The 13,951-nt window shown below is 35.6% G+C and overlaps 1 protein-coding gene across 4 annotated transcripts in view; it reads right to left on the reverse strand.

Annotated features, from left to right (window-relative positions):
* Nucleotides 1–924: 924 nt before the first annotated feature.
* LOC145683990 (uncharacterized) overlaps nucleotides 925–13,951 on the reverse strand; it is a 437,297-nt gene continuing 424,270 nt past the window's right edge. For all 4 annotated transcript variants that reach the window (XM_081755756.1, XM_081755755.1, XM_081755757.1 and 1 more), the window contains exon 13: nucleotides 925–3,354. In XM_081755756.1, the coding sequence (XP_081611882.1) occupies nucleotides 3,194–3,354 (161 nt within the window). In that variant the 3' untranslated portion in view covers nucleotides 925–3,193. The remainder of the gene's footprint in view (nucleotides 3,355–13,951) is intronic.

The following is a 13,951-nucleotide window of genomic DNA, read 5'->3' on the forward strand; positions in this document are numbered from 1 at the left end:
ATAAAATGAATCATGTGATACTTAATTTACGATGATAAAATATTTAACTTCTTCTTGGCAGTTGCAAGTGTTTAGAATGTAAAGGTTTCTTTCGTTCTACAAGCGAACACTTCGTGTCTTCAAACTAATATTACAAACAAAACACTTTTCAAATGAAGAAAGAGAGAAAGAAACTTGTGTTATATTTTGAGACCTAATAGTGTGTCTACAAATCATGCTTATCGACTCCCAAGCCGAACAAAAATTTATTTTACCAACCCGAACAAAATTTTCTGGAAGAAATCCTGATTGTTCACAAAATCACTTTTTTTTCTGTTCAATATAAAACAAATTTCTTTCTCTCCCCCCCCCCCCCCATTTGAGAAGTGTTTTGCTCGTGAGAATACGAAGTGTTCACCCGTAGATTCTGAAGATTTGTAACTACCAAGAAATTATGAATGTGTGAAGACGAAATGAAATATTTTGTTCCTTTCGTGAATTAAATATTACATGATTTCCGATTTTAGTCTTGAACTAAATTCAATAAAATGTGAAAAGTGAAGTCTTCAAGTTGTTGATGGCAACAGGAATGGTTTCAAAATTAAATTTGAACTATAACAATCCTTTTAGGATTCTAAGAAAACATTACAGGTAAATGTTAGTTAACTTTAACAAAATGTATCAGATTGTATCTGTTAAACTATTCTTGGGATTTTGAGTCGTTATCAGAATAACAATTTGTGGCTCTCAGTTACCGTTCTTGTTCTGATACGTGTCATCAGACAGACGAAGGTAGAGTCGCTCAACAAGACTTACTAGACTTATGCATAGTATAGTTTGGATATCTAAAAAGAAACTTGTGATCTTCAAAGTTCGTAAAAACACATTATGCATACGATACAAATATCATGTTCGTTAAGGTACGTCAGAAATAAAATACAAATCTAAATTATTTTGTAATTTATTTACAAAAATACGTATGTTCGTGATTTTTACCATACATCACATTCACCCAGATAATACACTACATACTTCACACATACATTTAACAACATAATACGTACAAAAAATATCATACACTCTGAGACATCATGATAAAATAAGCCATTTCTTTTATTATTGAGAGCTTCTTTTCTTTTTTTTTTTTCAAGTCTTTCTTTAAAATAATAATTACTAAATTGGTACCAATTGATATCGCTATGTATATTAAACTTGTGAAAGTTATTTTTGAGCTCACCATATATGCGTATGCGTTAATTGACCTTGCGCCCTTACAAAAAGAAGCAAGCCAATAATTACAAGAATAGTAAAGCCAGCTATGAATTATTAAAACAAAGAAAAGAAATGATGGTAAAAGATATTTTGTTCCCATCCAAACTTATGATAAACCAAAGAACTACAGAAATAGCAGCTCTTCAAAGCTAAAATGACCTTTTCTTAGGCTTCTCTCACTAAAAGATTGGCATTGTACAGGGTGGAAATAAACTTATCGTGAACAATTTCATAAGAAAAAAAATGACTACACAAATTGAATATAATATGAATTAGCAAACGCATCTTTCAGTGTTATAAGCTGTCGAAAATTTGAGATATCAACATTTAAAAGCATTCTAGCTCGTAAACTATGAGCTTTGCTAAAATATCTCCAGAAAACATTAATAAAAATAAATTTATCTAAATATCCATGAACGGACGCCAGCAAAAGTACGGGTACTCACGTTTGTAATTTCTTTTCTCATAAACTTTAAAATGAAGACCCCTTTTGATGTACAGCTCAACCAACCACGATGATTTGATAGCCGTCAGAATTTAAAGCTAAAGTTGAAATAATAGGAAAAACTCATTACACGGTCAAATGAAAGTATTAGCTAGAGACGATTATTCATTCTAGACAAACTGTTGTATATAGAAATCAATCAATGTTGCATTAATTTATAAATTCCAGTTCTTTCTGTATCCAATATATACACAAATCTCCACGGAGCTTAAATGCAAAACAATGAAAATGTATATTATCTTTAAAATCTAAATAAACTTTCGTGATGCCAGTATAATGACTCTATGACTTCAACAACTTATTTTCAACCTTCATGTGCCTTTCAAATAAAACACGTTTCAAATATGCAAAGGACATCTAGCTCAAATTGTAATTTTGAAATGTCTATGCGTAGATGACTTGGTTTTTCGTTTTAGAATTTTTCCCCATCCGTTCTGGACACTTCTGATAACGTGAATATATATATTACCATCCATCTTCCGGGTGTTCAGTATTTGTTAACCCCTCAAACTAAATAAAAAGGTAACGAACATACTTCGAAGTTGTCACCTTTGCAGTGAAGATAATGATATAGGAACTCTACCATTCATTTTCATTTGCAACGCGAACAACAGTCTTTCGATATTTGTTTTCTAGGATTACTCAACACATTTTCTCACTTACTAATTAAAAAAAAAATATTAATGTTTAACCCTCGGCGATGGTCGCATGAAGTATCCGAAAATTTTCGTCCAAGTTGTGATGTTAACAAAGCTTAAAGATAGTTTTAGAAATAAAGTTATTCAATATTTTGTGCGTACTATAACACGTTTTCGGCAACTTACAACTGTAGAAGGTCGTGTTTTTCGACCCACATTCATTGTAACTACTTTTTTTACTTATTTTAGTAAAGAGTCTTTTGTCATAATTGACAAATCACGATTGACAAGCAATTTATTTCCATCCTGTAAACGATTGTTCTTTCTTTTTCAACATTTATAAATATATATACAAAGCAGGATTCCATTATCAATACAAGTTTCTTTTTGTTTCTTTTTTTTAAAAAAAAGTAATACGAATTCCACCTTGGCAGAATTTAACCCTTGTATTGTGTTAATACAATGATTAACACAAACATACACAAAAAGCAATGATTTAACCCCGATATACCTCAGTCAATAATATATTATAAAATTAAATTCACAACGCAAAATTCACTGGACGGATCACAACAGTACATTATTATGATTTTAATGATGTTACTGATATTTACTTGAATACTTGATAAAAGGATATAAATAATGATTTTTTCTTTAAAAAAATCCAGTAGTCTTGCGTCAATACTGTGGAACCATTTTTTTGGTTCTCAAATATTATTTTCTATGCTGCACGTCGTGATACAGGTACGAAATTTTCAACATCACATTTTTTTCATTACTTGAATTAAATCTTTTTCTTTCAGAGAACTAGAGGTTCTTCGCAGTGTGCTTCATCTTCCCCGTCACCACAATCTTGTATTCTGTCACACACTTGATCCACTCCAATGCAATTTCCATCCAGGCATCGCAATTTTCCAATTGGGCACGCTGATGGAATAGGCGGCGGCGCAAGACTGGAGGCTAAACAAGAAAACGAAATAAACATTAGTGCACTTAAAGTTAATTTCAACAAACTAAGGGACAAGAAATGTCACTCTGAGCAACACATCGGAATGTGGCTCTAAATATGTTAATTATATTATGTACTATTTAAGTTAGGGGCGTAGCTATGGAGGCTAGAAATCTGAGGTGACAGATACAAGTAACCTCAAAGCATTTTTTAAAATTATTTAACCGTTTTGCGAACAATGGTATATTTTATACCATATGGATATACCATGGTAATTTACGTTATAACTCTGCTATTGCACCTTTATCCTCCGGGTTTATTGTTTTTCAGGTACAGAAGCATTACAAACTATGTTTCATTAGGTTCTAGACTTTACGCGTGCGATGGATAGGGGCTGTGACGTCATCAATTGGACTTTCAAAGAAAAGAAAGAAAGCTTGTAACAAGACCTAGCTAAAAGGTTTAGTAAACTGCAACAACACAAATATCCGTGTTACACGTGACCACAAAACACTGCACGTGTTTCTAGCTTTTTCCCCTCTCCCCTGAACAGAGCTCTGCAAACCCAGGTCCGAAGACGGCCCGGCCCGGATGGATCTGTATTCTGTGCCCGGCTCGACTCGACCCGGCCCGGCCCGAATCTCGAGCCGGGCTCTAACCGGGCCGGAGCCTAAACTGGCCGAGCACAAATGGGCCGGGCGTAACCGGCCTGAGAACAACCAAGTTGATAAAATGAGAAATGTGTCGTCATAATATTGCAATGTTTATTTGTCCTTCTCGAATGGGAAAATCGTGTGAAAGGTTACCCAAGGTTTGTTTTCTATATCCCTATTCTGTCTGTCTATTTGTTATCTGTGCTTGCTCTGTTCAGCCATGTTTATTATACAATAATACAGCTCATGGACGTAAAAGTCTTGTACTACACTCATTAGTGCATTACGAGTAAAAGAAGATATGTAAAACTGCTACACCGTATGTGATACTAATACTACAACTTCTACTGCTAATACTACTATTATTATTACGATTACGAATGCTAGTGCTAATTCCACTATTGCTGCCACTGCTACTACTATTACTATTACCACTACTGCTACTACTCATTACTATACTAATACGACAGCGAATACCACTACTGCTATTACTAGTAATACGAAAACAAAACAATGAAAATGAAATCTTTGAGTTTTACGTCCCACACTTATCCCAGCTAGGCTACAGGAGACGGTGATGATGAGAAATAAATGAAATGGTGGAATGAATAAAGTGGGAGGAAGCGGGACCACCTCGGAAACTCCCACGCACACGGTGTTTGTCCACCACAAAGCTCACATAGCACAATCAGGGATTGATCCGACGACCTCTAGCACCAGATGTGAGTGCTTTTCCTACTGAGACACCATTGTCCCTTGTAGACCAAGCATCGGTTCACATTCTACGCAGACCGGCCATAATAACTACCATTTCTCCGTTTTTTTTCTGTACTTAGAAGGTAAATTCGGTAGCACCAGACATGTCAACTCTGACGCGAAGTCGTAGCAGTTGTAGTAGTATAAGCAGTGGTTGTAGTAGTAATAGTAGAAGTAGTAGTAGTAGTAGAAGTAATAGTAGTAGTAGTATTACAGTGCTTTGCAGTCTTGAATAGAGTCAGTTTCCAAAACACATTACGATTAACATAGGCTGACAGTAAGACCGTACGAACACGGCAAATGCAGGGGTAGTGGAGGACGTTAAAAAAAATGGATGACAACATTAGTTTCCGATCCGTCTTTCAGAGTGTCCGGTTCGGCCCTATAGCATTTGTGTCCGGCCCGATTCGGCCCGGTTAGGTTCCGGTCCAGTTTGATATTACTTGAAACGGGCAGGAACGGGCCGGGCACATTCCGGGTCGAACCGGGCGCGCCCGGCCCATGCAGGGCTCTGCCCCTGAACAACCCTTTCTTAATCTATGTTTACAAGAAGTGAAAGCCACTGGTCTGAGATTAACATTCCGTCACCTTGACTGGGGAAAAAACTGTCATTGTTTAGTTCTGGAGTTTACAACAATGAAGTCTAAAAAGAATTAGGTACGAACCATGATCCTAGGGTAAATAGTGATTTGTTAGGAAATTTTTACATTACGTCCTTTGTTTGCGAAACTTTGGCTCAGTGGCGGCTAATGCTAGTGTTGCAGCGTTGCGCAACGACCAAGATTTTTTAAGAAAAAATATTATCATCAATAGTAGTAAAGTACAGAAAAATACTTTTTAATACTTGCATATATACACTTTAAATAACATATTTTTCACTTCTGTAACTGTCCGTTCCGTTAATCCGTTTTAAAAAGCGAAAAATAATCCGTCACAGAGTCTCTAATTTATATTTTGTTGCAGCGAGCATACAACGACCAGATTCCTTCAGCGCGGCAATTGGAGCAAACGTTAAGTCTCCTTTCCCCTATCTTACAAGTTAAAGGGACAGGTCGTTGCAGTGCTTCTGCAACAAAGCACGGTTTCCAGTGAACGAGAAGGTTTTTCGCCCTAAATAAGATAATTAACAAATATTATAATTAACAAATGGAATTTGTTTTTATGCATTCATATTTTTAAATTACGGGACCATACTGAAGCAAATCAATATAATGACAATTAAAAAAGTGATTGCAGAATTACAAAATAAGAAAATATCTAGTAGAGGAGAAAACAAATGAAAGTAGACCCGCATTTACAAGTTAACTCTTAGTTTATATTGATAATGAAGGCTTCTTCTACAGTAATTTGTGAATCAAATATTAATAAGTCAGTATATAGAATCGCTCCCCCCTCTGTGGATAGTATTTTAGTATAAACATATTTCTTTTATAAAATAAGTATATTTTATACTCTTGATAATTTCCACATAAAACTGTATGATGGAGAACACCACATTGAATTTGGGACTAGTTAGCAATGCTCAGGGGCATAGCCACGATGGAGGTCCACCGGGTCCGGACCTCCCAAAACTTTCGAAACTTGACTAACATTTGTAGACTTTCTTAACGAACTATACTTGTTTAACAGAGGAACGATTGATGTAGGATAAATATTTTATTTTACGCCTCATCATGTACTCTTCTTTTCTTATAAAAATAATCGTTCTATCACTTTTTCTAAAAATATAGATGACAGTAAGTAAGAATTACTTATCGTCTTTTCGGGTGCAGTATATGACAGGTTCCATATTATGTAGACGTATTGGACCTCCCTCAAATGCCTTGGACCCCTCCCAGTTAACATTTCTGGGTGTAGAATTGGCAGTGCTGTTTGTTTTGATGTTCTTTGATTTTTGGCTTCTGTTACGTGCTGATCTTTCATCTGGCGGGTTTCGAGGTTTCCTTCCCAGAACATATCACATTGGTAAGCGTTGTTTCGCCTCATGTGGAAGTATATTGTGTTCATCGTGCATTGCGTAACAACCAAGACGGATGATTTGGAATGAAGTTTTCTTCTTTTATGCACATGTGTGTGTGTTGATGTATGAATATATGACATTCGGATTTCATATACCAGTACTTATTTTGTATCAGCTGTTTGGTTTTTAATTATTAGGTTTAATTTTATTGTGTGTGCTTTAATTCTGTAAATAACCTAAAAATTCTGAATGAATTGTATATCATGACTTCTGTAAATAACTTACAAAAAACATTGACCAGCTTTAAACTGAGGAAAAATTTGCAATTAATGGCAATTCAGGAGAGTGTTCGAAAAAAAATCCAGTTTAAATTTACAGGATATCTTATGGCAGTAGTGTTGTTTACACCAGATACATTTCCTCAATTTATTTTAAATTTTCCTGGATAAACTGTGAATAAAATGTGTTCAATGTACATTTTTTTTATAACACTAATCTGTTCTACGAACTCTCTTCAGTCAACGCTGAAGAGGAATTCGGATCACTGTCAGGGACTGAGTTTGCTAGAATGAATCGTTCGCAATAATCTAGAAAAAATATTTAGTGAATCTACAAAGCTTTTGAAATTAATATTAACTGTATCTATGGCGTCAGCAAAAGACGAAGTTTTTTTTTTTTTTTTCCACATGAGAAAGAATTGACACTTTCAAGGAATTGAATGTTCCAAGAAAGGTTATCACCATTGGTTATGCTTTCCATCGGAAAAGAGCTGACAATAAGAATACCAGAGTTCAACCAGCATGTATTAGACAGATTTGTTCCGATCAGAGAGAGGAGAATGAACTTACTAATTAATTAAGGTGATTAATCGGATAAAATCGGATGCGCATGTTGGGACTTCTTTATCGATTCACCGAACTACGCACTGTTTCTTCATTAGCAACTTTTTATAAGACTTTAATAGCGCCCAAGATCGAATACTGCTCTCCCATATGGGCCATGGCAGCACCTACACATCTCTCCAGACTTGATTCTGTTCTCAATTTCTTCATTGCTATAGTCCGTTTTCGTGTTCCTGCACTTCGAATATTATCTAAGAAGGAGCTCTTGCGACATCTTAATATTCAGACTCCTGAAGTACGCAGAATTATCTTTGACCTGAAATATCTACATAAAATAGTTAATGGAACCTTAAGATCGGAAATATTACTTCAGGAACTATCCTTACGTGTCCCTTCCCGCATCACTCGGAATACCCACCTATTCCATCTTGCCCGTCCTAGGTTGGCTGTTATACAGAGGTCTCTTTTTTATAGAATACCAAACAGTTATAATCAAGTAACAACTGATGTGGACATTTTTTCGAACTACCCAGTGTTTGAAAGAGCAATTAAACGAGCTTTTACGGAATAGTTTTACTTTTACACTCTTTTTTTCTATGTTGTTGTTATTGTTGTCTTGTTTTTTTTTTCTTTCTTTTGTTAGCATGTCCCTGTGTAAAATGGCAAAGTTATGCTGTATCTGGGAAATTGTTCAATAAATAAATAAATTCAATAAATAAAATGTTCTGCATTTTTTGTTTTTTAAAAACAGAATTTTATTTAATTTAATGTCACATATCATTTGCATCTAAAGTTATGCTGATTAGTCAATGAGTCAACTTTATATCTTCTGTCTCTTATCGTTCGTACTGCAACCCCCGAAACCACAATCCACCGGCCACCACTGCTTTGGCTTATTTTTGGGGTATGCATAGTACAGTGGTAAATACTTTTCCTGTCCTTAGTTTTCAAGATACCTAATTTACTTCTTGCACAAGCGTCCAGTACATCTCTTGGTATTTTTAAAGTGATTTTATCTCTACGTTCATACAGGGTCATTCCAGAAGGATCAAAACTTTTAAAAAGGAAATTTTTAAAGAGAAAATCCCCATTTCCCTCAAATTTCCCTTTTTTGGTATATGATACAGACATGTGAGTGGTACTGTTTGAAAGGCTGCTCCATTCTGAAAAGAATTAGGTGCAAACCATGATCGTAAGGTAAACAGGGTCAGTCCAGACGGATCAAAACTTTTAAAAAGGGAATTTTTAAAGAGAAAATCCCCATTTCCCTCAAATTTCCCTTTTTTGGTATATGATACAGAAATGTGAGCGGTACCGTTTGAAAGGCTGCTCTATTCTGAAAAGAATTAGGTGCAAACCATGATCCTAAGGTAAACAGTGCTGATGCAGTAGCTGCTTGACTGAAAATCTAAAATTTACCATAAAAAACCAAGATCGTAAAAGGGTTAAATGAAAATAAATTAAATAAAAACTAGCTGAATCTGCGCTGTCTACTCAGCGCATCGTTCTGTTATGACTATGAATCTCCTTCCCACTGTGCATGTTTCCTTACTCACACAAGTAGAGGATAGGAGGCTCACAAAGGAAGTGAATTGCTATGTATAGATGTTGGAGTGAGTTCGTAGCAAAGTTGTAGAAGTAACACGATATCAAGTGGACATTTTTTTCCTAATAAATCCATATCTGTCCGAGTACGCCTCATTGCGTCTCTTGAGGCCTTTGAAGTTGCCAGCATGCAATAGGATTTTGCCATTCAGATTTACGCAAAGCGCCTGTAATGTCCGTCAACCCGCCATACGTAACTTCTCCACTGGTTGCCTAACACAGTCGTTTCGGCCTGCAACAATGTTAATCTTATGGGATCAAAACGGCCCCAAAAATGTTGAATAGAACAATAACGACACGGTTTTTGAAAATTTGAATAAGAACTGGACAATCTACACAAAATTTGGAATCGACCAGTGAAAACGGAACGTTTCTAGCACTTGTAGTTTTCGAGATCTCATTGTCGAAAGGTTTGAAGACGAACATATATACCTAGCATTTTAATATATAGACCAGCTGAACTTGCGCTCTTTACACAGCGCATCATTCATATATGAGCATGAATCTCCTTGTTATTCCTCACATCTGTACATGTCCCTTTGCAGACACCACTGAAAGAAGTCTTGGTAAAAAATCGGCAAGAGATACCGTAAAGGGAAGATTTTTTTTTCGATTACTTTTTCAATACCTCGTACCGTTTGCAAGATTTGAGCCTACTTCCGGTTGCAGTTTTTAATTCATGTATGATCTGTGTTTTCTTTCTTCTTGCATGTAGTATGTAATAAGCAACTACATAAACTAAGTAACTCTATGTCCTATGGAACCAGGAGGTTCAATGTCGCGTTCACAATAGCTCTCCACTGACTTCTCTCCTTAGCCAATTGGACCCAGCTTCTACTTTGTATTTCTATCTCTGCGAAATTTATCTTAATATTGTCCTCCCAACTGCACCTAGGTCTTCGTAATGGTCGTTTTCCGGCTGATCTTCAAATTAAGATTTTGAAAGCATTCGTTCTTTCTTCCATCCTGGCTACATGACCTGCCCACCTGGCCTCCTAGATTTGATGACCCTAACAATGGTGGATAAACCGTATAAATTATGTAGTTCCTCGTTATGAAGATTCCGCCATTCCATATTCCCGTTTCTCTTGGGTTCGAATATTCGTATCAGGATCTTGTTCTCAAATACTTTCAATCTATGTTCTTCGTTCCGAGTAAGAGACCATATTTCGCAACCATACAGAACAACAGTCATGATTATCGTTATATATTTGGTCTAGGAATTAATTCGTGCGGTTGGTACGCACACATTGAAGCTGTAGTACAAACACAAAATACATAAATACCTTAAGAAAAATATTGTCCATCGCTAGCCACCACTTTCGCCCATCTGTCAGGCAATGTACGGATTCCGAGGCGAAAGAAGTCCTCATCCTTGGAAGCGATCCAGTCAGAGACCCATGTTTCGATATCTTCTGAAGAAGTAAACCGCTGTCCAATCAAATCGTTGTTCATGCAATCGAACAAGTAGTAGTCCGAAGGAGCAACGTCTGGTGAATACGGCGGGTGGGGTAAAACTTCCCATCCGACATTTTCTAAATAGGTTTTGACCGGTTTTGCGACATGTGGGCGAGCGTTATCATGTTGAACAATAAGTTTATCATGTCTGTTCTCCCATTCTGGTCGTGTTCTGGCCAGAGCTTGCTTCAAACGCATTAATTGTCGTCGATAACGTTCTCCATTCATAGTTTCACCCGGTTGCAGCAGCTCATAGTACACCACACCTTTCATATCCCACCATATGCACAGCATAACCTTTGCACAGTGAATATCTCGTTTTGGTTGTGATGGACCTGGTTCACCTGGTTTCACCCAGGCCTTTTTTTCGTTTAGGGTTCTCGTAATGGATCCACTTCTCATCACCCGTAATAATTCGATGCAGAAACCCCTTGCTGCTCTGTCGTTGAAGCAGCAATTCGCAAATGGTTTTTCGTCTTTCAACGTCTCTGTCTTTCAATTCATGTGGAACCCAATGTGACATCTTTTGAATCATCCCATGGCTTTCAAGCGTTTGGAGACTGTTGTTTGATCAACGCCTAATGTTGCTGCAAGTTGTTCCTGCGTTTGACACGAATCCTGCTCGAGCAATGCTGTCAATTCTTCGTCTTGAAATTTTTTTGGCTGTCCAGCTCGCTCTTGGTCTGCCAAGCCGAAATCACCACTTCTAAACCGTGCAAACCACTTCTGACACGTTCGCTCAGCTAGAGCATGGTCACCATACACTTCCACCAAAATACGATGACTTTCAGTCGCACTTTTCTGCATGTTAAAGTAATGCAGCAGGACACCCCACAAAAACACTTTATCAGGCACAAATTGCGCCATGTTCACTTAACTACAAACTGGTGTTGTTGACGCTTTAATCCACTGCCCTATACTACGAACGATACGCGATGACAGGGGTTTGCAACACATGTGTGGATACACGGAACTGTGGGACGCTCCGTTCGTTGCGCCATCTCTTGTCCACCCGCACGAATTAATTCCTAGACCAAATACATTTTAAAATCAGCTCATACATTACACATACAATCAATTATAATGCCAGTGATATATGGTGTTCATTGGGCAAAACACTCCAAACAATAAAGTTTCAACTTAAATGGAGAAATGGTTATCCTTCCTTTTTCATTATAATTTGGCCATGAAAAAACACCTGAGAGATATGCAGCCTCTATATACAATTATACGGTGTTGGAATGTATAATAGGTAGGATATAATGCTTTAGTTTTTTTTTTTTTTAAATTTCAACACTTCCAGGGTACCCATAAAAATGTAAGAAATAAATAATGGCCATGTTTTTTTTAAAATATTGAGTTAGAACTGGACAATCTACGCAAAATTTGCAATCGATCAGTGAAAACGTTATCTTTCTAGAGCCTGTAGTTTCCGAGATCTCACTGTTGAAAGGATTTGCCACAAACATATAAACTCCAGAGTTTTTTATAATTTAAAAACTCCAGAGATGGCAGCACAATTCATTTGCATTTATTTCGGAGAAGACTTATTAAAAGGCAAAGGCTTTGAACAATAATTTAAAAGGATAAACTTTGTAAAAATATCTCTTTAAGTAATTTATATAAAGTACACCTTTTTAAAAATAATTGTCTTTGTTATAAACGTGAAATCACAAATAACCGTAAATCAAAGATTTGAAAGCTAAAGTTATAGGTTGGAGCTCGGTCGCTCTTGATTGGTATTGTAGCATTTTAATAGATAGATAAAGAAAAGATAAGGTAAACCTAAATAAGAAAAGCTTCAATTAAAAAAAAAAAGTTATTCTTATATTGACATAGTTGGTTCGGTGGAGTTTATTGTCGTTTTCAGTAATGAGATTACAGTAAAATATCACTGTAAGTAACGCCAATAAAACAAAATGTTCAGAACTGTGGAATTATTTTTAGATCCCTTTCCTTTTTCCTATTTAATCCATGTTAAAATATTTCTATTTAATGAACTTCGAACTTTCAGCATAACGAATGAAAATTTGGTCTTTTTGGCAACATTTAATTTTAATCTTTCCAAATTTAATTGAAATAAATATTTTGTTATTACGTAATTTTATTATGCAGATATTATATTTTTCATATATGTACGAGATTGGTCGAGAAGAACAGCGATTTAAAAGTAACCAATGAGCCTTATTCCATTAAATAAGTTTTGTGCATCTTCCAATGCAAGAACTAACACTATTGCCTAAGTAGAAGCGCAAACTTTAAAATCTACCTTTGAACGTTATTTCATAAGTCTGCCGTACCATGCCAATTATTCATGTCGCATCAAGCAGAAATCCAAAGTAAAATATTGGTATATTGAAAAATTACAGAAATACCTTTTGTAATTACTGTACATCAAAATACTTCGAGTATACATCCTAATTTGCCTCTTATCTAATAAATATTAAACTTTGTTGTCATTTTAAAGTAATGTAGATTCTGCAGTGAATATAACAATACGTAAATTATGGAGAATTGACTTATTTCAGTATAACAATATTTTGTAATCTCGGAAGTCTTCAAAATTTGGTTATATTGGTATTTTACTGTATATGTGACGTGGACTTAACAGATTATCGTGGGATTCGAACTACATGCACTCCCATTGGGAATCAAACCAGGGTCTCCCACACTGTAGCCGCGTACGCTAATCATGTATAGATCCAGAGATATGTATATGCTAGTGCCACAGATTTTGGTAACATATTGAAGAAAAGATTAATGTAGTGATAAAAAAAAGTATCCAAATACAAAATGAAATTTTTCGTGACGGTTTGCAATTCCGATATTACGTAGTTTTAATAGTGTGTGGATCAGACAGCTTTCAATTCCATACATTTGGCAGGATAAAAGAATTTCCACATCGGTCTTATCTAAATTATAAAACTTAAATAAATCATAGTAAATTTTGAGTTTATAACCATCTTGGCCCAAAAGTAAGTTCCTCAAAGAGAAACTGTATATGTAATTCTAAGAATTAATAGAATTTATTTGCAAATTATGAGAAACATATCTAGCATGTACTGTAGGTTGTGGTTCTCTTACTTCAGCAATAAATATAGATTTCCTTACTACAAATATCATTATTTTGTTCTCTATTAGGGAAAACATACTTTTGAACCATCTATTGAACCACCATTTTATTAGGACACACTATAGTTTCTAGAAATAATATTATATCGAACACGATTGGAAAGAAAACGAAATCTTACATTTTTCATGACATATTGTATTCCATTGTACCATTTACTTTATCTATATATACATATAAACAATGCTAATTTGTGCTTAGATA

The sequence above is a fragment of the Thermobia domestica genome, chromosome 4 (assembly GCF_964235325.1).
Source record: "Thermobia domestica chromosome 4, izTheDome1.hap1.1, whole genome shotgun sequence".
In the NCBI taxonomy this organism is placed as follows: domain Eukaryota; kingdom Metazoa; phylum Arthropoda; class Insecta; order Zygentoma; family Lepismatidae; genus Thermobia; species Thermobia domestica.